General features: G+C 42.7%; 1 protein-coding gene across 3 annotated transcripts in view; it reads left to right on the plus strand.

Moving 5' to 3' along the window:
- The window catches only part of LOC148376646 (protein APCDD1), a 37,140-nt gene extending 18,470 nt beyond the window's left edge, over nt 1-18,670 (plus strand). For all 3 annotated transcript variants that reach the window (XM_088349678.1, XM_088349695.1, XM_088349687.1), the window contains 4 exons: nt 13,038-13,209; nt 13,270-13,795; nt 14,965-15,286; nt 16,702-18,670. In XM_088349678.1, the coding sequence (XP_088205804.1) occupies nt 13,038-13,209; nt 13,270-13,795; nt 14,965-15,286; nt 16,702-17,120 (1,439 nt within the window). In that variant the 3' untranslated portion in view covers nt 17,121-18,670. The remainder of the gene's footprint in view (nt 1-13,037; nt 13,210-13,269; nt 13,796-14,964; nt 15,287-16,701) is intronic.
- The last annotated feature ends 3,087 nt before the right edge of the window (nt 18,671-21,757 follow it).

The following is a 21,757-nucleotide window of genomic DNA, read 5'->3' on the forward strand; positions in this document are numbered from 1 at the left end:
TCAACCCCCATCCCCAGTACAGATACCTTGAAAACGGCGGGAATTGCACCAGTCCCGATATCTAGTATCAGTACTCACCTCATTTTGATCATTACTACTCTTTTTTTTATTATTATTTTGTATTTTTATAAGAAAACTATTTTGTAATCCTGTTCTAAGTTGCCCCTAGAAGAGTTGTAGTGTTCTGTACTGTATATCGAATAACCTCCCGAAACAAAATGGAAGAATTACTGCAAAAGTTGTTTACTTCCTCTTGCCACCCGTTTAGGCAGATGACTATTCGGGCCTGGATTGACTTTCAACATTGACTCTGTTGTGAGTGTTAAAACCCACAAAAACATGAAGTAATATCTGTTCACGCGATTAAGATTTACTTAGACTACCTAGCCACCTACCCTGCCCGACAGCTTTCACTGGTTTACCCCTGCCGCATCATACAGTTTCCCTGCCCATCCCTTAGAACGCGTCTAAACATCCCACTATCCTTTTACAACACCTCTTGACTCATTCCTATCACCAACAAGAGCTCTAGCTTCCACTATATTTAGACCTCTTTCCTGCAGTGCACTCATAACACCATCCATCCACGTCCATCGCGGCCTTCCTGTTGGTCTCCCTCCATTGACTTCTGCTCTGTAGATCCTCTTCAACATTCGCTCCTCATCCATCCTCCCCATGTGTCCAAACCAACCGTGTACTCTCTTATCCGCACTCTTGCTCAATTCCACTACTACTCCAGTTCTGTCCCTCACAATTTCATTTCTCACTCTATCCAATCTTGTCACTATTAACATACTCCTCAAAAAAATGTCATTTCCTTCTCAAATCTGCATTCAGGCTCCAAGTCTCTGCACCATAAACTGACTTCTCTCAACGCTATTGAAATTTACTTAGTCGGGCCTGAAGACACCGTAACGCTACCATCTGCTGTTTTATCCCAAGTCATTAAATCCATACTCTCTATATTTCCCCGGCTAATTTTTGTCTCAATGAGTTGATTTCCTGTTTCTTGCCACCCGTTTAGGCAGCTGACTAGTCGGGCCGAGGCTTGAACCACAACCTCCCAGTCTCGGGGCGGGCGCCATACTCCCAAGGCCACCGAGCTGGTTCCAATTCATACACAAGGCTATTCAAAGTGCTTTACAGAAATGGCAGACAGGTTAAAAACTCACAATAGAAGACATGGAAAATTTAAAATGTGGTTTTTAAAATGCATTAAAACCACAGATAAAACATAATAGAATCAATGAATTAAAATAAAGTAAAAGTGAAGAGTGCAGATAGAACCCTTTCAGTTGTATGCACAGTTGAACAGAGCTGTTTTCAGCCTGGACTTAAACATTGTCAGAGTAGACGCCTGTCTGACGTCATCAGAAGGACTATTCCAGAGTTTAGCTGCATGGAACTGAAACGCAGCTTCACCCTGTTTAGTCCTGGCTCTGGGCACCAGCACAAGGCCTGTCTCTGAGGTTCTCAGGGTCCGAGATGGTTCATATGGGACCAACATGTCACAGATGTACTTTCGTACTGGACCATGAAGAGACTTATATACCAGCAGAGCTGTTTTAAAGTCTATTCTCTGAGCGACAGGAAGCAAGGGCAGATACCTGAGGACAGGACTAATATGGTCGTACTTCCTGGTTCTGGTCAGGAGCCAAGCAGCAACGTTCTGGATGTTCTGCAGCTGTCTTACAGCTCGTTTAGAAAGTCCAGTCAGAAGGCCGTTATAGTAGTCTAACCTGCTAGAGATAAATGCATGGATAAGTTTCTCCAAGTCTGGTTTACACAGTAAACCTTTGATTCTACCCACAGAAATCATGAACTGACTTCTGTCAACACTTAAAATTTACTTAGTCCTGCCTTAAGACACCTTAACACTACTATCTGCTGTGTTATCCCAAGTTATAAAATTCGAACTCTGTTTTTCCTTCCGTTCGATCAGTTGACTTCCTGTCTCTTGCCCCCATTACAGGTGGCAGACTAGTCGGGGCTGATATGACTTTCAACATTTACTTTAAGTGTCAAAACCCACAAAAACATGAAGTAAATTCTGTCTCTTGCTGTTAAAATTAATCTATTCGGGCCTGATAAGTCTATAGTGTATTGGTTATGCCAACTCATGCAATACGATCTCTGTATTTCCAGGGTCAGGTAGGGTTACTTTAACTGGATGACTTTCATTTACTTTTGGATGACTCCAATACCAAATATGCTAATAAAAGACGAAAGAAACTAAATATGAATAAAATGATGACTCACAACACGTGGTAAGCTTTCTCTCCTGGCTTTGATCTCTTTGATCTCCGGCAAAAGTAACATAAAATGCGACAGAAACAAAATGGAAATAAATCCAAACAGCTTGCCAACATCATTTTTGCCGTTCCATGTATTCCGTTACTCGCCAAGCCTGCACAAAATTTAGTCATTTTATTTATATTTAGTTTCTTTTGTCCTTTACTAGCATATTTGGTATTGGAGTAATCCAAAAGTAATTGAAAGTAATCCAGTTGAAGTAACCCTACCCAACCCTGTGTATTTCCTTTTGGCTATTTTTTTTCTCGATTTTTGGACTTACTGTTTCTTGCCATCTGTTTAGGCAGCCCACTATTCGGGCCTGAATTGATTTTCAACATTTATTCTGTTCTGAGTATCAAAACCACAAAAAACATGAAGTCATTTTGTGTTCACGCGATTAAGATTTACTTCGTCGGGCCTGAAGACACCGTAACGCTACCATCTGCTGTGTTACGCTAAGCCAGGGGTCAGCAACCTTTTTGGTGTGGAGTGCCATTTTCAAATTTCCCTGTAAATTCATGTGCCACACCAAAATTAATGACTCACAAAACATTTATTTTATATCCAACAGAGCTGTCATTTTACACCAGTCCAAATATACAACATGGATAGACAGTGAGACCAATTTATCTTCCACTATTATTGTTCATCAATTAACTAGAAAATGAATGTGAACAACGCGTGGAAAGGCCTGTAGACATCCATGACTTCAACTTTTTGCCACGAGAAATAACCAGAATCAATCATTCTTCATTAACAATTAACTACAATCAAAAAACAAGTGCTATGGACAGCTACCATACCATTCATCAATGATATATTGTTGCAGAAAATATCAAAACACACACACATGCTTCTTTAAAATATTCGCCATCAGTAAATGGTTTTCTGTGCTTTGCTATGCAGTGAGCAATGTGATAGCTTCCTTCAGTGGTGGCGTTTTTAGCAGTGACAAAGGTTGTCAGGGTCTGTGTTTGTTTTCCCGTACCTGGACACAACGTGTTTTAATGTCTCCGTCATGTCAGACTCATCCTTGAATTCATGTTCATGTTTCGTCTTGTAATATGACGTTTAACACTTGCCGGGCGAGGTACAACGCTCTCGAGGCATAATGCACAAAACAGCAAGGTCAGTTTTTGCACAAAGCCTCATTCGTCTGTCCACCCTCGCTGGAAAGAACGAGATATTTTCACTTGAGGAGCCGTCATGATCCGTTCATTTGTCGCTCGCGTGTGTTTTGTTGGCTGGGTTGAAACACGGATCTATCCTCTGCGAGGCGCCGCGAACACACACTGACACAAAACCCACCTAAATCCTAACATAAAGCCTCTAAATAACACGGCGCACAACTGAAAATGTCTAAATTTCAGGTAAAAATGTGCATTTTTAAAATATAATCGTTATTATTTTGCCGTGCCAGCAGTGGCATAGGTTGCCATAAAATCTGATCTATATATATTTCTTTCTGGCTCATTTTTCTCTTAATGTCTTCACTTCCTAGTTTTTGCCACCCGTTTAAGCAAGCTGACTACTCAGGCCTGAATTGACTTTCAACATTTACTCTCTTCTGAGTGTTAAAACGTGAAGTCACTCCTGCTATATTTCATTCTGTCTAATTTTACTCTCGATGCGTCGACTTCCTGTTTCTTGCCATTTAGGCAGTTGACTAGACGGCCCTGAATTGACTAGTCGGGCCTGAATTGACTTTCAACATTTAGTCTCTTCTCAATGTTAAAACCCACAAAAACGTGAACTCACTCCTGTCAGCGTTATATTTCCTTCAGTCTAATTTTAATCTCGATGTGTCGACTTCCTGTTACTTGCCATTTAAGCAGTTGACTAGTCGGGCCTGAATTGGCTTTCAACATTTATTCTTTTCTGAGTTTTTTAAAGCCCACAAAAACGTAACTCCTGGTTCTCTCAATGTGTTGACTTTCTGTTTCTTGCCATTTAGGCAGTTGACTACTTGGGCCTGAATTGATTAGTCGGGCCTGAATTGACTTTCAACATTTATTCTTTTCTGAGTTTTTTTAAAGCCCACAAAAGCATGAACTCCTGTTCTCTCGACGTGTCGACTTCCTGTTTCTTGCCATTTAGGCAGTTGACTAGTCGAGCCTGAATTGATTAGTCGGGCCTGAATTGACTATGCGGGCCGGAATTGACTAGCCGGGCCTGAATTGATTTTCCACATTTACTCTGTTCTGAGTGTTAAAACCCACATAAAACAGGAACTCACAACTATCTACAGAATCTACACTCGTCCTGTTTTCGGGGCTTCGGCGCGAGTGGATCCCAGTCGGTCTCTTCTTTTCACGTGATGTCCTTGAAGGCATCGCAAAGTTCAAAGCCAGGACCATAACAGCGTTAAAAACAAGCGATTGACGGCGACTCCTATTTCACTCGCATTATCGACTCATCAAGTCAAGTTAGAGCAGAAAACGCTCACTTCTTTTTAAGAGCCCCCCCCCCCCCCTTTACGCCCCCTCCCCAACCACAACAAAGTCTTCTTTTATCTTCAAATGGAAAAGTCCCACAATGCTCTGCCCCCAGGACTTTTTTTTCTTTCTTTTTTTCCAATCGACTTCAAAAGTACCACATCACGAGCGTCCTCCCCTCCCCATATCCCCTCCAGAGCCCACCAGCCCTCAAATAAATGGACCTGCAGGATGGGGGCCAGCATGCCAGCAGGTGGAGACAGAAAATGACATACGCTCCTCCTGCCACAAATCAAAACAATCTGCAGCTGGGGAGAACGTGGCTTGGATTTTTCAAAAAAAGGAAGGAAAAAAGGCAGCAAGGAAGGAAGGAGGGAAGAAAGCAAAGAAGTAAGAAAGTAAGGTTTGGAAGGAAGCAAGGAAGGAAGCAACCAAGGAGGCAACAAGCAAGTAGACAAGGAAGGAAGCCAAGAATGAAGCAAGAAAGCAAGAGAAATAAAGCAAGCATAAAAGAAGAGCAAAAGGAGAGAGAGAGAGAAAAAAGAAAGGAAAAGAGAAAAGGAGATAAAGCAAGAAAGCAAGCATAAAAGAAGAGCAAAAGGAGAGAGAGAGAGAAAAAAGAAAGAAAAAGAGAACGGGAAATGAAGCAAGCAAGAAAAAAAGCGCAAGAGAGAGAGAGAACAAAAGAAAGAAAAAAAGAAAAATAAAGCAAGCAAGAAAGGAAGAGCAAAAGAATAGAGAGAGATCTAGAGATCAAAAGAAAAAAATGAGAAAGTGAAAAATAAAGCAAGCCAGAAAGTAAGCACAAAAGAAGAGAGAGAAAGAAAGAAAGAAGGAGAAAAAGAAAGAAAGAGAAATAAAGCAAGCATAAAGGAAGAGCAAAAGAAGAGAGATAGAGAAAAAGAGAGAGAAAAGAGAAAGGGAAATAAAGCAAGTAAGAAAAAAATCGCAAGAGAGAGAGAGAGAAAAAGAAAAAATAGAAATAAAGCAAGCAAGAAAGGAAGAGCAAAAGAAAAGAGAGATCAAAAGAAAAAAATGAGAACGTGAAAAATAAAATAAGCCAGAAAGGAAGCGCAAAAGAAGAAGAGAGAGAAAGAAAGAAAGAGAAAAAGACAGAAAGAAGGGAATTTGTAAAATTATTTTTGAAGTATTCCATATATAGTAGAATTTTTGTAGTATTATTTTGGGAGTTTGAGCCCTTTTATATTATTATAGTTGTATTTTGGGAGTATATCTGTTGCAATAATTCTGTAGTACTAGTATGTTTGTGGGATATCTGTAGTATTTTTGTAGTATTTCTTTGGGTTCTTTAAATATTATTGAGGTTGAATTTTATCGTTGTAACGTTTCTGTAGTAGTACCTTTCTAATATAGTTTTATTGTAGTAGTATTTTTGTAGTTTTTTCTTTTCGGATAAAAAGCTAAATAATAGATGAAGTCCCTATTTTTAAGCACTCAATTTTATTTTTAGGTTTGTAGTATTTTTGTAGTATTTCTGTGATCATATTTTGTACACAAGGGGAAAAATAAATACAATTGTCACCAAAACATTTATTATTTTTCCCGTAGTGCAGTGGTTAGCACATTTGCCTAACATGCAAAAGGTCCCTGATTCAAGACCGGGTGGAAACAGGGCTGAGCCACCTGGCTTTACTTGCCCAAGACACACCACAGGAACTGGTGCCCCTACAATCCTAGTGGTTAAGGCATCCATTCAAAATATTTGTAGTGTTTCCATAGTGCAGTTGTTAACAAAATCGCCTTAAATGCGAAAGTTCCCTGGTTTGATACCAAGTGGAAACAGGGATGGGCGCCACTAGGCTGTACTTGCCCAAGACACACCACAGGAAGTGGTGGCCTTACAACCCAAGTGGTTAAAGGATCCAACCAACATATTTTAGTGTTTCCATAGGGCAGTTGTTAACACAATTGCCTTAAATGTGAAAAGTTCCCAGTTAGAGACTGGTGGAAAAAGGGATGGGCGACACTGGGCTGTAACTTCCCAAGACACACCACAGGAAGTGGTGGCCCTACAACCTGAGTGGTTAAGGGGTCCAACCAACATAATTTAGTGTTTCCATAGTGCAGTTGTTAACACAACCGCCTTACATGCAGAAGGTCCCTGGTTTAATACCGAGTGGAAACAGGGATGGGCGCCACTAGGCTGTACCTGCCCAAGACACACCACAGGAAGTGGTGGCCCTACACCCCGAGTGGTTAAGGGATCCAACCAACATAATTTACTTTTTCCATAGTGCAGTTGTTAACCCAACTGCCTTACATGCAGAAGGTCCTTGGTTTGATACCGAGTGGAAACAGGGATGGGCGCCACCTGGCTGTACTTGCCCAAGACACACCACAGGAAGTGGTGACCCTACACCCTGAGTGGTTAAGGGATCCAACCATCATATTTTAGTGTTTCCATAGGGTGAAAGGTCCTGATTGGAGACTGGGTGGAAACATTTCTTTGGTTGGAGAGGGATGCCACCGGGCTGTACTTTCCCAAGACACACCACAGTGTATGGTGCCCCTACAATCCTGGTGGTCAAGGCATCCAACCAAAATATTTTCTAGTGTTTCCATAGTGCAGTTGTTATCGCCTGGTTCGAGACCGGGTGGACACATGGGCTGGGCGCCACCTGGCTGTTCTTACCCAAGACACACCACAGGAAATGATACCCCTATAACCCCAAGTGATCCAACCAGTACTTTGTTTACTATTCTATATTTTTCTTGTTTTTGTTTGGCAGGCCTGATGATAAAGAATAATTCTGCATTAATACTTCATGATACGATATTACAAAAATACTACTAATAATGGAATACTTCAAGAATATTCCTACAAAAATACAACTACAGTAATATTATTCTAACCAAAATACTGCTAGAGGCAGGTGGCCAAAATACATAAAAAAAATAAAATAGAAATAGGAAATACTTTATGCTAATTCCTGCAAAGTCCATCTACAACCGTTAGCATTAGCACACCTAGCAAGGTCATACACAGGACTTTTCTGTTTTCTATTAAAAAAAAAATCATCTCATATTTGGAAGTTTTGGGTTCTCTAAGAGAGGAAGCGTTGGGTCTTTGAGTGAGTGCTTGCGTCTGCGCTCCTCGTTGCTGACGTTAGCTTGCGCAGCAGTCGGCGGTTTCAGCCAGCTGCCAATGTTGTACGTGTTGTCCAACTGTGGGAGTTTTGTGGGCTCTTTGATTTTTTTTTGTTTGGTTTTCATTCGGCGGGCTTTGAGCCCAGTCGACCGGTCGTCGTCTCTTTTGACGGTTTCTCTCACCTCAGAAAAATGCATACTTCCTATTTTCCTAATTTCCTTATTTCCTTGATAGTATATTCTTTGGAAACAGCTACAGTCTCTCGGAAAATTAGGCAGATGTAGTGTTTTGGGTTTCGGTGAAAAAAATAATACAGTACTCCAATTTCCACTTGTCCTGGAAGTGGCGACCTTCACAGTCAACTTTCCTTTTTTTATTTACAGTCGCCATCTCGGGAATGAGGTGGGCTTAAATACTCTCAGAAAGCCAAGGGCAAGGGGGCCAAAGGGCTACTGCCATCTTCTGGTGAAACTGTGTTTTAAAAAAAAAAAACTTTATTTATTTATTTATTTATTTGGTACAAATTTATTTTTTAGTGTGGTCAACATTACTGGCGGGCCACAAATGATGAATTTTATGACAGAAGCCGAGGGCCAGTAAAAAATTTGATCACAGGCCGTAAGTAGCACCCGGGCCGGACTAGCAGAGACATGCTAAAAAGTTTGCTGACGGCTATATGCTAACGGCTACACGCTAACGAGTTTTGCTAATGGCTACATGCTAGTGAGTCATGCTAACTAGGCATGCTAACGGCTACATGCTAACTAGTTATGCTAACAGCTCGTTCAAACAGCTACATGCTAGCAAGTCATGGTTACGGCTATATGCTAACGAGTTATGCTAACAGCTGCATGTTAACTTGTTATGATAATGGCTACATGGTAACAGCTACATACTAACGAGTCAATTTAATGGTTACATTCTAATGAGTCATGCTAACAGCTGCATGGTAAAGGGTTTTGCTAATAGGTACATGCTAACGGCTACATGCTGACTAGTTATGATAACAGCTACATGCTAACGTGTTATGCTATCTGCTTCATGCTAACAACTACATGCTAACAAATGATTTTGAATGGACCCATTCAAAATGTTATTACAGTCTCAAAATGTGTTATTACTATGTTATTATTATACCTGTGATTTCTCGTTATTGCTAACGACTACATGCCACCAACTTCATGCTAACAACTTCATGCTATCGATTACATGCTAACAACTGAGAGCTCAAGCCCTAACTCTCACAGTTCCTGAGGGGATTGTCCAGTTTTGTTGTATTTCTGTAGTATTTCAGCAGTAGTATTTTCATAGTATTTCCATGGTGGTAGTTTTTGGTAGTACTTCTTGATTCAAATGGTTTAGGAGGTGTCTGTAAATATGAATTTTCTTCAAAACACCAATTTGGTTTGACACCTCGACCAGGTCTTGTCTACATTGTTACTTTTCAATCTGCGTTTTTGACGCGTCATTAAAGTTTCAAACGCCTTCAAATTTGGATGTTAGCCATGCTAGCATGTAGCCACTTAGCCTAGTGGTGGGATTGTACTTCATTCTAAAACCAAGAACACGTTTGAAGTTCAGAACCTTCTAAAATGCTTTGCCAAGCCTTTCAAAGAGTTTCGGGAAAATTTTCAACGAACTTTAAATGTACCGCAAAAAGTTAAGGCAGCTCGTTGATCCACCTGAAATAATTAGCGGTTGCTAGGTCCACGAGGCTAATAAGTGCTAACTTGCTAGCAGGGTCTTCCTGAGACAAGTTGAAACATTTGTGAAATGAATCAATATTGATTCGTGGAACTTGTCGCATCTGTTAGCTCAGGGTTGTCAAACTCATTTTAACTCGGGGGGGCCACACGATAGAACAAACATTCGGTCGGGGGCCGGACTAGTAGATTCAAGAGAAAGAAAGAGATAAAGAAATAAGAGAAAGAGGGAGGGAAAATGAGAGAGGGTCGGACAAAGAAAGAAAAAGAGAGAGAGGGAGAGAGCATGAGAAACAAAAGATAAAAAGTCGTGAGAGAGGGGGGAAAAGGAAGGGAGAGGAAGAAAGAAATCCAAAGAGAAATAGAAAGACAGAAGGAGAGAAAAGAAAGCGCAAAGGGTTAAAAGACAGAGAGAGAAAGAGACAAAGAGCAACAAAGGAAGAGAAAAAGAGAGACACTGAGAGAGAAAGAGACGGAGTGGGAGAAAGGGGGTGGAAAAAAAAGAGAGAGAGAGAACAAAGGAGATGAAGTAAGATAGAGAGCACACTAGCGAGAGAGAAAGGAGAAAGAAGGGAGAGAGAGACAAAAAGAAATAAAGGTATAAAGAGAGAGAGAAAAAGAGAGGGAGAAAAAAAAGAGAGAAAAGGAAGTTAGAGCAAAAGAAAGTTAAAAAGAAATAGAGAGCACACTAGCGAGAGAGAAAGGAGAAAGAAGGGAGAGAGAAAGAGACAAAAAGAAAAAGAAATAGAGAAATAAAGGTATAAAGAGAGAGAGAAAAAGAGAGGGAGAAAAAAAGAGAGGGAAAAGAGAGAAAAGGAAGTTAGAGCAAAAGAAAGTTAAAAAGAAACAAAGAGCAACAAAGGAAGAGAAAAAGAGAGGCACTGAGAGTGAAAGAGACGGAGTGGGAGAAAGGGGGTGGAAAAGAGAGAGAGAGAGAAAGAAATACAAGTACAGTGTCTTTGTTCAAGGCACCTGGCTTTGGCAACATCAAGTTGACATGTTCCAACCTGTTGCGTGTCTTTCTCTTGCACTCCTCTGAGTATTGACTCGCGAGCCGGATTCAATCCCTTAGCGGACCTGATCTGGCCCGCGGGCCGCCGGTTTGACACATGTGTATTAGCTCAATGCTAACGGCTATGCTGCTATATTTACCCGTAGTACTATCCTTAGTTCTACAAAGGAAGGAAAACATTTGCTTCCAGCGAGCTGGAATCATCTCAGTTGCATTACACTCGATTAAAAAAAGGACGGAAAGCTACCAGACTTCTTTGGTTCGGTTTCCCTCGAGTGAAGCATAGCTAATCAATCACCTTTATTTCTTTCCATTTGTCCATCGGCGCTGCTTCGTAGAGTCGAGCTTGGAGAGAATGTGAACCTTATGGAAGAAGTTGGACGGTTTCTCGCTAACGGGTCGCTATGGTTGCATGCTAGTTAGCAAAAATACAGACACTGCCCTACGATCGTTGGTAAATTGTTGTGTGCTAAAAAATAAACATTTCATAAAATAATATACTCTATAAAGACAATTACACAGTAATCCCTCAGTTTTCGCGGTTAATGGGGAGCAAGAACACCCGCGAAAACTGAAAATCCGCAAAGTAGCGGCGCCCCTTCAAAAATGCTTAAAAAAACGTATACAGGTATACAGTATACCCCCCCTGTATACAGTACACCATATAGAATACGGGTAGAGAGAGAGAGTGAAATTCATGTTATAACAAAAAAAACCTGTAAAATATGTCGTATGTACACGGAATAGGACTGCGGCGAAACCACTACGAAGCATTCAGTATGATTGTATTAACCGCTCTCAACCACATGCAGCCATCGCAGTTTATTTCGCTTGTTAACACTACCGGTTACATATTGAAATTAAAAACTGTGAAAATGTGATATTTGATGAGTGTTTGTGAAGCGTTTTGGGAAACAACCGTTAAAAAATTGGTCTGTGTTTATTTTAATGAAAGTGAAAGCTACCTTCTGACAATAACAAGATACTTTAGCTAGAGGCATCGAACAGCTTTTACAACAAATACACGAAACCACACACAATTAGCCGTGTTAGGTAGTACAAACAACCGCTCGCTTTTGTATAATAAAGTCAAACTTGAGATGAAATGTGACAGGAGAGAATATACTTACGTCGCATCGCCGAGTTTCTCCATGATAAACTGAGCGCCACATAAGAAGGGGGTGAAGTGGGAGGAGTTGAAGGAGGGGGGTGTGAGCGAAGCGGTAACTCACCATTACTAAGCATTGTGTCAGGGCCTCCCCCTCCCCTTCACAATAAGAGTGTCCACACCGTGTCCTCAGTTGACATAAGCTTGTGCTCAATGGCGTCAAGTCAATAAATGGTTTTATTGAGAAGGTAAGGTATATTTTTTAGACCCGCGAAGCTCTGAACCCGCAAAAGTCGAACCGCGAACTAGCGAGGTTCCACTGTAGTTGAGTTTAACTTACTTTTGGAAGATGAGTTTCGAGAGTTAGGCAACTTCCTCCTGCGTGGTAGAAAGTGGCTGAATACAAGCAATCCAACCATTTTCTCAACCGCATCAAGCTTTCTTATTCCACTTTCATTTCGAAAGAAACGACTCGCCTCTTTATACTTGATACCAACCATATTGAATGGATGCACGAGATATTAAACAATAAAAATGTCAAAGTTCTTAGCGCGCTGGAGATACAGTATAGAATGTTTACACATGAACTAGGAAGAGGAAGCAGGATTTCTTCTTCAGGGTGGATGCTGGGTGATTTCTCACAGCGCCACACGCTGGTAGAAACTAAATATGAATAAAATTACAAAATTTTGTGCAGGCTAGAGGCGTAACGGAATACATGGAACGGCAAAAATGATGTTGGCAAGCTGTTTGGATTTATTTTCATGTTGTTTCTGTCGCATTTTATGTTAGTTTTGCCGGAGATCAAAGAGATCAAAGCCAGGAGAGAAAGCTTACCACGTGTTGTGAGTCATCATTTTATTCATATTTAGTCTCTTTTGTCTTTTATTTGCATATTTGATATTGGAGTAATCCATAAGTAATTGAAAGTAATCCTGTTAAAGTAACCCTACCCAACCCTGCCTATTGCTCTAATGGCGCACGGCCGTTCTAGTTTTAAACCGTATTTGTTGCGTGAAAGGTTATGTTTTGACACGTTACTGTGGGGTCTAAATCGATGTGGGAGAGCTATTTACAAGTTGCTAACGCTAAAAAAGATACACCAGGCATTCCACTTGTTACAACTGCCAGTTAGAGAGGGGGAGGGGCCAGAAGAGAAGGACTCACGTCCGTCTCCTTGGCCACGCTCCTAACTCTGGGGTGCCCTTCCCCCACCAAACTGCATTTATTTAGGCAGAACAAAGACAGAGAAAGAAAGGTACCAATATTTGAAACAAAAAAGTGATACCATCTGGTTTAGAGATACACACGGAAAAAAAATCTTAATAGAAGAAAAATTACAATCGGCTAATACTGAATTTTGTCTGTGTCACAGGTCTGTCGGCATGTTTCTCGTCAGAAGAGCGTTGGCGCCACCTGGCCTTGGAAAAAACCTACGGCCACAAAGACTCTCACATGTGCCGCCACATGTTGAAGCACCTCCACAACGGGGCCCGCATCACAGTGCAGATGCCCCCGAACGTGGAGGGCCACTGGGTGTCCACCAGGTAGGAGTCCCTGGGCTTTTCTGCCCCGGTTCCGTAGCCTCACTGTTTGCTCTCTTACAGCTGTGAAGTTAGACCTGGTCCGGAGTTCCTGACCCGCTCCTACCGTTTCTACAGCAATAACAGCTTCCTGGCACACCAGTTCTACTACCAAGACAACCACTGCACCAAGCCCACCTACACCCTGTTAGTGCGAGGCCGCCTGCGCCTACGCCAGGCGTCCTGGATCATCCGGGGCGGCACCGAGGCCGAGTACCACCTCCAGAGGGTTCAGATCACCTGCCATGGGGTTGGGGTCGCAGAGGAACTGGGCCGGAGGCTGAACGGGAGCTGCCGGGGGGCGATGAGGGGTCCCTGGGAGTCCGGGGTGCCCTACGAGCTGTGGGGCGAGGAGGGCGGCTACAATTGCTCCAGAGAGCTCAATTTCGCCATGCACGAACTGCAGTTGCTAAGGTTGGAGAAGCAGTACGCGCCACAGAACCCGGACCACCTAGTGGAGGAGCTCTTTCTTGGGGACGTTCACACGGATCCTGCACAGAGGCTATACCACAAGCCCTCCAGTTACCAGACCCCCCTGCAAAACGCCAAGGTCAGTACCATTTGGTTGAGGATTGTTTCTTCTGTCTGGTTTCTATAAGTGTATGTTTGTTTCTGACTCCTTTGAGATGCTTATTCTCTCATTTTAGAGTACTTACCTTGTATTTAGATAGATACATAGATACTTTATTCATCCCCGTAGGGAAATTCACACTTCCAGTAGTATCCTTTGGTTGTTTATTAGCAGATTAACAGGATGTTTTGATTTGCTTTTTAATTTGTTACGTTTTTGAAGTGTGCCAATGTTCTTCCAGTGATCGGTGGAGTACCCAGTAGCCATATCAGTAGTTGAACTCGAGTTTTCCTCATTTCTGAGGGTTTTGGGGTTTTCCTTGGCCTCATGTAGGTTTTAGATCAGGGGATGGTTTCATAATAGTCTGTAGTTTGCAATGGTCTGTACAGCCCTTTGAGACTGTCCCTTCTCAAGGTTTCTTCATTTTCCTCATGTGAAGGTTTTTGAGTTTTTCCTTGTCTTCATGTAGGTTTTAGATCAGGGAATGGTGTCATAATCGTCTGTAGTTTGCAATGGTCTGTGGTCTGTGCAGCCCTTTGAGACTGTCCCTTGTCAAGTTTTCTTCACTTTTGTGTTGCGGTTTTTGAGTTTTTCCTTGCCCTCATGTAGGTCTTCGATCAGGGGATGGTGTCATAATAGTCTGTAGTTTGCAATGGTCTGTGGTCTGTGCAGCCCTTTGAGACTGTCCCTTCTTAAGGTTTCTTAGTTTTCTTGAGGTTTTAGAGAATTTTCCTTGCCCTCATGTAGGTTTTAGATCAGGGGATGGTGTCATAATAGTCTGTAGTTTGCAATGGTCTGTGGTCTGTGCAGCCCCTTGAAACCGTCCCTTCTCAAGGTTTCTCTAATTTTCCTCATGTGAAGGTTTTTGAGTTTTTCCTTGCCCTCGTTTAGGTTTTATATCAGGGGATGGTGTCATAATAGTCTGTAGTTTCCAATAGTCTGTGGTCTGTGAAGCCCTCTGAGACTGTCCCTTCTCAAGGTTTCTTTATTTCTGTTGAGGTTTTTGAGTTTTCCCTTGCCCTCATGTAGGTTTTAGATCAGGGCATGGTGTCACAATTGTATGTATTCTGTACAGCTCAATGATATTTCTTGTGATTAAGGGCAATGAAACTAAACATGACCCGAATTTGGCTCCATTGCCCTTGCAGAACCACGCAGAAGACTGCATGGCCTGCCGCATCATCTACCGCTCGGACGAGTTCCACCCGCCGATTCTGCCGCCCGGGGCCGACCTGGCAGTGGGCTTATACGGCCAGTGGGCCAGCCAACGGTGCGAGGTACGACCAGAAGTGCTTTTCCTCACCCGACACTTCCTGTTCCACGACAACAACCACACCTGGGAGGGATACTACTACCACTTCTCCGACCCCGTGTGCAAGCATCCCACTTTCACCATTTACGCCAGGGGGCGCTACTCCAGGGGCGTGCACTCCACGCGGGTCATGGGCGGCACGGAGTTTGTCTTCAAAGGTGAGCTGTTTGGCAGTCCCGAAAACGTGACAACCTAAAATGAAATGGCGTAAAGTTAGAATTCAAATTAAAGTTCTTGACGAGTGTATTCCAGGCCTGCAATGCTAGAATGACACACAAAAGGTCCCTGGTTCGAGACCGGGTGGAAACATATGTTAGCTTGGAGGCGCCACCAGGCTGTACCTCCCCAAAACACACCACAGGAAATGGTGCCCCTACCACCCTAATGGTTAAGGGATCTAACTAACATATTTCGAGTGCTTCTATAGTGCAGTCGTAGACACAATCGCCTTACATGCGAAAGGTCCTCGGTTCGAGACCGGTTGGAAACATATGTTGGATTGGAGAGTGATGGGCACCACCAGGCTGTACTTCCCCAAAACACACCAAAGAAAATGGTGCCCCTACCACCTTAGTGATTAAGGGATCCAACCAACACATTTTGAGCGTTTCCATAGTGCAGTTGTGAACACAATCGCCCTGCATGCGAAAGGTCCCCGGTTCGATACCAGGTGAAAACAGGGTTGGGCGCCACCCGGCTGTACTTCCCCAAGACACACCACAGGAAATGGTGCCTCTATGACCCTAATGGTTAAAGGATCCAACCAACCTGTTTTGAGTGTTTCCATGATGCAGTTGTTAACATAATCGCCTTCTTTTATTTTTTTTCTTCTTTTGTTTCTTTTTTTTTAGCGTTCAACTTTATTTTTCTTGCTTTTCAATTTTTCTATATTTATTTCCTGCTTTTTTGTTTCTTTTCCCCCAGCTTTTTACCTATTTAATCTTGTTTTATATGTTTATTCTCATCTTTTTTTCTTTTCTTTTTGTCTTTTTTGTTTCGTTTTCCTTGCTTTTTAATTTTTCACATTTTTTTCTCCTGCTTTTTTTTGTTTCTTTCCCCCCAGCTTTTTACTCATTGAATCATGTTTTTCCCCATCTTTCTTCTCTCCTTTTTCTTTTCTCCTGGTTTTTTTTTCTTTCAACTTTATTTTTCTTGCTTTTTAATTTTTCATTCATTAATTTCCCGTTGTATTTTTTTTATCCCCTCCAGCTTTTTACTCATTTAATTTTTCTGTTTTCTGTTTTTCTTAGTTTTCTTTCCTATTTTTTTTTCTTCATTTGTTTTATTTTTAATTGTAGCTTTTCTGTTGGTTTTCTAAGTCATTTTGTGCATAATGTTCCATAATAATTGGCCATATACGGATTAAACTGCAGCAAAAACAATCTGAAGGAGTCACTTTGGAGCCAAAAGAGTTGTTTTTAGTCAGCCGCTTCTCTAAAACAAGGGATAGGCCGGGATTGGCTGTAGGAGTCCATGCTGACATACACAATATGATCGAGAACTTACGCGCTGCCCTGACTGCCGTCGGTACTACATCCACGTTTCATGACAACTTTTTTTCTTTCACTGTCAGTGAACCACATGAGAGTGACTCCCCTGGACCCGGCCACCACCTCGCTCCTCAACGTGTTCCGCGGGGACGAGTGCGGGGCCGAGCGATCCTGGCAGTTGGGCGGCGAGCAGGACGTGACGGGCACCAACGGCTGCGTGGCCTTGGGCATCCGCCTGCCGCACACCGAATACGAGCTCTTCCGCGTGGAGCGCCGACCCGACGGACGCCACCTGCTTTTCAACGGGCAGCGGCCGAGCGACGGTTCCAGTCCGGATCGGCCGGAAAAGCGAGCCACGTCCTACCAGCTGCCACTGGCCCGCTGCTCGCCCGGCGTCCCCGACCACGCCGACCGGCGGATAAGGAACGGGGACGGGGGGAGGAGAGGACCCTCTGCGGCGGCGGTGGCGGCGCTCATCGCGCTCCAAATAGTGTGGCTTTGAGTCCGAGACCTGGGGGTCGGACGTGCGGGCCGCTGGTCGGATCGGGACTGCCCGGGGGTCGAGTCTGGACCGCCAGACGACACCGGGAGAAGGGCGAGCCGGAGTAAATATGGACGTCTGAGGTCGCATAAACCCGGGATTCTTCCTCGCTCCCTCTTTCCTTCTTTCTCTTTCATGCTTTCCTTCCTTCCCTTTTTCTTTCCTTCATTCTTTCTTTCTTTTGTCCCTTTCTTTCCTTTGTTGCTCTCTTGCTCTTTTTTCCTTCCCTCCTTCCCTCCTTCCTTTCTTTGCTTTTATCGCCATTCTTGTTTTCTCTATCCTCTTTTATGATTTCTTTCTCTTTCTCTCTCACTTTTCTGTCCCTTATTATCTCATTCTCTCTTCCCTTCTCTCATTCTTTTTCTCGCTCTTTATCTCCCTCTCTCTTTGTCTTACTTATTTCTTACTCTCTTTATTTCCTTTGTATTTTCTGTCTCTACTTTTTCCTCTTAGATCTTTTTTTCCGTTTTGTCAATTTTTGCTCTATTTTTATTTCTCTCTCTCAATTCATCTCTCTTTCTCTATTTATCTTCCCCTCCCTCTATTTTGCTTTCTTTCTCTCGCTTTTTTTCCCACTCTTTCATCTCCTAACTTTTTCTTCCTCTTTTTTTCTTTTTCTCTCCATTTCTGTCTTTTTCCTCATATCTTATACTACTTTCATTTCTATCGTTCTCTTGCTTTATTTTCTTCTGTCTTTTTATGCCACTCTCTTTGTCTCTCTTTTTTAACTTCTTCCTCTATTTCTTTTTCTACTTCTGTCCCATTGTATTTCTCTTATTCCTCTCTTGCTCCCTTTTCTCTTTCTCTTATTCTTTTTCTCTCTTATGCTTCCTTGCCCCATTTTCTCTCTCTGGCCCTGTGAGTGTTTATTTCTAGCATTTGGCCTTCAAACTCTGCCTTAAGCGGACAACAGAAAGCACAAAAGTCACGGGAGGAAGTGGAGTTGACCTCAAAGCGGGACACGAGTGAAGATAGGTCCACCGAATGACCTTCAAACGGAAGAGCCCGGGACCAAAGACTTGACCCGGAGAAAAAAAACTGCACTTTAGGCGGAAAAACCCAAAGACAGACTTTTCGTAGGATTGCCGATTGGGCAGGGACCCCCTGATACCCTTGAAGGCTTCCGTACGGCCTTGAGGTTCTATATCTTATCACTGACAGCTTCTCACCCACATTTGAAGAAGTCCGTCCTAAAGCATTCCCTAACAAGATTAAGACTTACAGTGCTGTTCAAAATAGTAGCAGTACAATGTGACTCACCAGAATATCCCTAGTTTTTAGTATATTTTTCATTATTACTCAACACGACACTGTGGACCATTATATCTTACTAGAACGGTTGGAAAAATGGATTGGTCTCTCAGAAACCGTCCGCTTATGATTCAGATCCTACCTTTTAGATAGGACCCACTGTGTTAAATATGGTGAAATGACATCTGAGCCCTTTTGTGTTACCTGTGGTGTTCCGCAGGGTTCCGTACTTAGCCCCCTTCTTTTCAGCTTTTACATGCTTTCATACCAGCTCAGTAGCCTAGATGGTAAGGCGCCCGCTTTGAGACTGGGAGGTTCGGGTTCGCGCCCCGGCCGAGTCATTCCTAAGACTTAAAAAGTGGTCGGCGGCGCCCTCTGTTGGCTGCGGCTGCATCGGCTCGCTACAACGGGTCAGGTGCAATCGACATTTCGTTCTGTGTACATTGTTACACAGAATGACAATACAAGGAAATTATTATTATTATTATTATTAGGTGATATTATTTGCAAGTATAAAATCAGTTTCCATTGCTATCCAGATGACACTTACCAGTAGATACAGTAGAATCTCAGGACAAACAAGACCTAGAATTCATAACAGGCACGCACCGAATTTGGGGAAGGAAATATACAAAAACGAGTGAATCAGGTGTGAATAAGGTGGCACCTATTTAAGGATGATGAAGCCAGCACAGGTTTAACATGGATTTGAGAATAATGGGTCGTTCAAGACTCTGTTTTCCGAAGAATGGCGTCCTTTGATTGAAACGTTGATTAGGGAGGGAAGAACCTATAAAGAGGTGCAAAAAATTGTTGGCTGTTCAGCTGAAATAATCTCTGATGCCTAAAATTGGTAGAAAAACCAGAGACTCGTGGAAGACTACGTTTAAAATGGACCAGAAAATAACCAGAATGGCAAATGGCTCAGCCAATGATCAGCTCCAGGACGATCAAACACAGTCCTGAGGTACCTGTAAGTGACAGAAGACATCTGTTTGAAGCAAATGATGAAAGGAAAGTTCTTTTTTGGGTCCAGGGGCCGCAGACCCTGTGTAAGATGACCCTCAAACTCTGAATTCAAACCTCAGTGCACATTGAAGACCGTGAAGCATGGTGGTGCAAGTATCAAGGTCTGGGCATGTTTTTACTACTGTGGTGTTTGCCCATTTATCGCACACCAGGTATAATGGATCAGTTTGTGTATGTCACTATACTTGGGGTCACAGATTATGTGCGAGACAACCCCCAAACTCTGAATTCAAACCTTAGTATACATCGACGACAGTGATGCATGGTGGTGCAAGTATCATGGTCTGGGCATGTTTCTCCTACTCTGGTGTTGGCCGCATTTATTTTATATCAGGAATAATGGATCAGTTTGTGTATGTCAATATACTTTGGGTCACAGATCGTGTGTATAACGACCCCCAAACTCTGAATTCAAACCTCAGTGCACATTGAAGACCGTGAAGCATGGTGGTGCAAGTATCATGGTCTGGGCATGTTTCTCCTACTCTGGTGTTGGCCGCATTTATTTTATACCAGGAATAATGGATCAGTTTGTGAATGTCAATATACTTGGGGTCACAGATCCTGTGTGAGATGATCCTGAAACTCTGAATTCAAACCTCAGTACACATTGAAGACCACGAAGCATGGTGGTGCAAGTATCATGGCCTGGGCATGTTTCTCCTACTCTGGTGTTGGCCGCATTTATTGCATACCAGGAATAATGGATCAGTTTGTGAATGTCAATATACTTGGGGTCACAGATCCTGTGTGAGATGATCCTGAAACTCTGAATTCAAACCTCAGTACACATTGAAGACCACGAAGCATGGTGGTGCAAGTATCATGGCCTGGGCATGTTTCTCCTACTCTGGTGTTGGCCGCATTTATTGCATACCAGGAATAATGGATCAGTTTGTGTATGTCAATATACTTGGGGTCACAGATCCTGTGTGAGACGACCCCCAAACTCTGAATTCAAACCTGAGTGCACATTGAAGACTGTGAAGCATGGTGGTGCAAGTATCATGTCCTGGGCATGTTTCTCCTACTCTGGTGTTGGCCGCATTTATTGCATACCAGGGATAATGGGTCAGTTGGTCAAGATGTTGCCTTATGCTGAAGAGGAAAGGCCCTGGAAATGGGTTTCAATAAGACAATGCCCCCACACACGAGCAAAATCTTGGTTCCAAACCAATAACATTAATGTTATGGAGTGGCCGGCCCAATCCCCCAAATCTCAATACAATTGAGAACTTGTGGGGTGATATCAAAAAATGCAGTTTATATAGCAAAACCAAGAAATGTAAATAAATTGTGGAATGTTGTTAAGCAATCATGGAGTAGAAATAACAACTGATAGGTGCCACAAGTTGGTTGACTCACACAGATGTGAAGCAGTTACGAAAAACTAAATGTTAGGATTGCTAAATTCGACTTCTTGTTTGAAAGCACAAAATAGTTTTGGGGTTTTACAGTCAACAGCAGACACTGCAATTTTTTTTTAATTTTTTTAACACACCAATTTCAATTATTTGGCCAATTGCACAGCCTTCAGAGCGTACCTATTATCAATTCTAGGTCTTGTTTTGTTAGAATCTACTCCACCTACTGGTAACTTGGTATGTAAAAATAAAAACATACTAAAACCCGAGATATTCTGGTTAGTCATATCGCACTGCTATTATTTTGAAAAGCACTGTATGTAAGCATGGCATTTCATGTACTGAATACAGTAAACCCCGGGACATGGTCTTAAGGTGGGGATCACAGGGTTTAAAAACCTATAGTCATTAGCTATTGCCTTCCGAACCTTTGGTAACCCAGATACAAAATTACACTATGGTACTACTTGCGTATTAAATTACATTATGGATAAATATACTTGTAAAGATTACAATTTTACTTACCTTAGGTGTGACTTGAGCTGTCCATTGGAGTAGCGGGCGGACGCAGAGAGGGGAGCAGACAGTGATGGCAAATTTACTTACCTTAGGTGTGACTTGAGCTGGTCCATCGGAGTAGCGGGTGGATGCAGAGAGGGGAGCAGACAGTGATGGCAAATTTACTTACCTTAGGTGTGACTTGAGCTGGTCCACCAGAGCAGCGGGTGGACACAGAAAGGGGAGCAGACGGTGATGGTAAATTTACTTACCTTAGGTGTGACTTGAGCTGGTCCATTAGAGTAGCAGGTGGATGCAGAGAGGGGAGCAGACAGTGATGACAAATTTACTTACCTTAGGTGTGATTTGAGCTGGTCCATTGAAGTAGCGGGTGGATGCAGAGAGGGGAGCAGACGTGATGGCAAATCAAAAATTAAAACTGATTTTAAACACTCC

Source organism: Urocampus carinirostris, chromosome 1, assembly GCF_059441175.1.
Source record: "Urocampus carinirostris isolate Australia breed hairy pipefish chromosome 1, RoL_Ucar_1.0, whole genome shotgun sequence".
NCBI classification, from domain to species: domain Eukaryota; kingdom Metazoa; phylum Chordata; class Actinopteri; order Syngnathiformes; family Syngnathidae; genus Urocampus; species Urocampus carinirostris.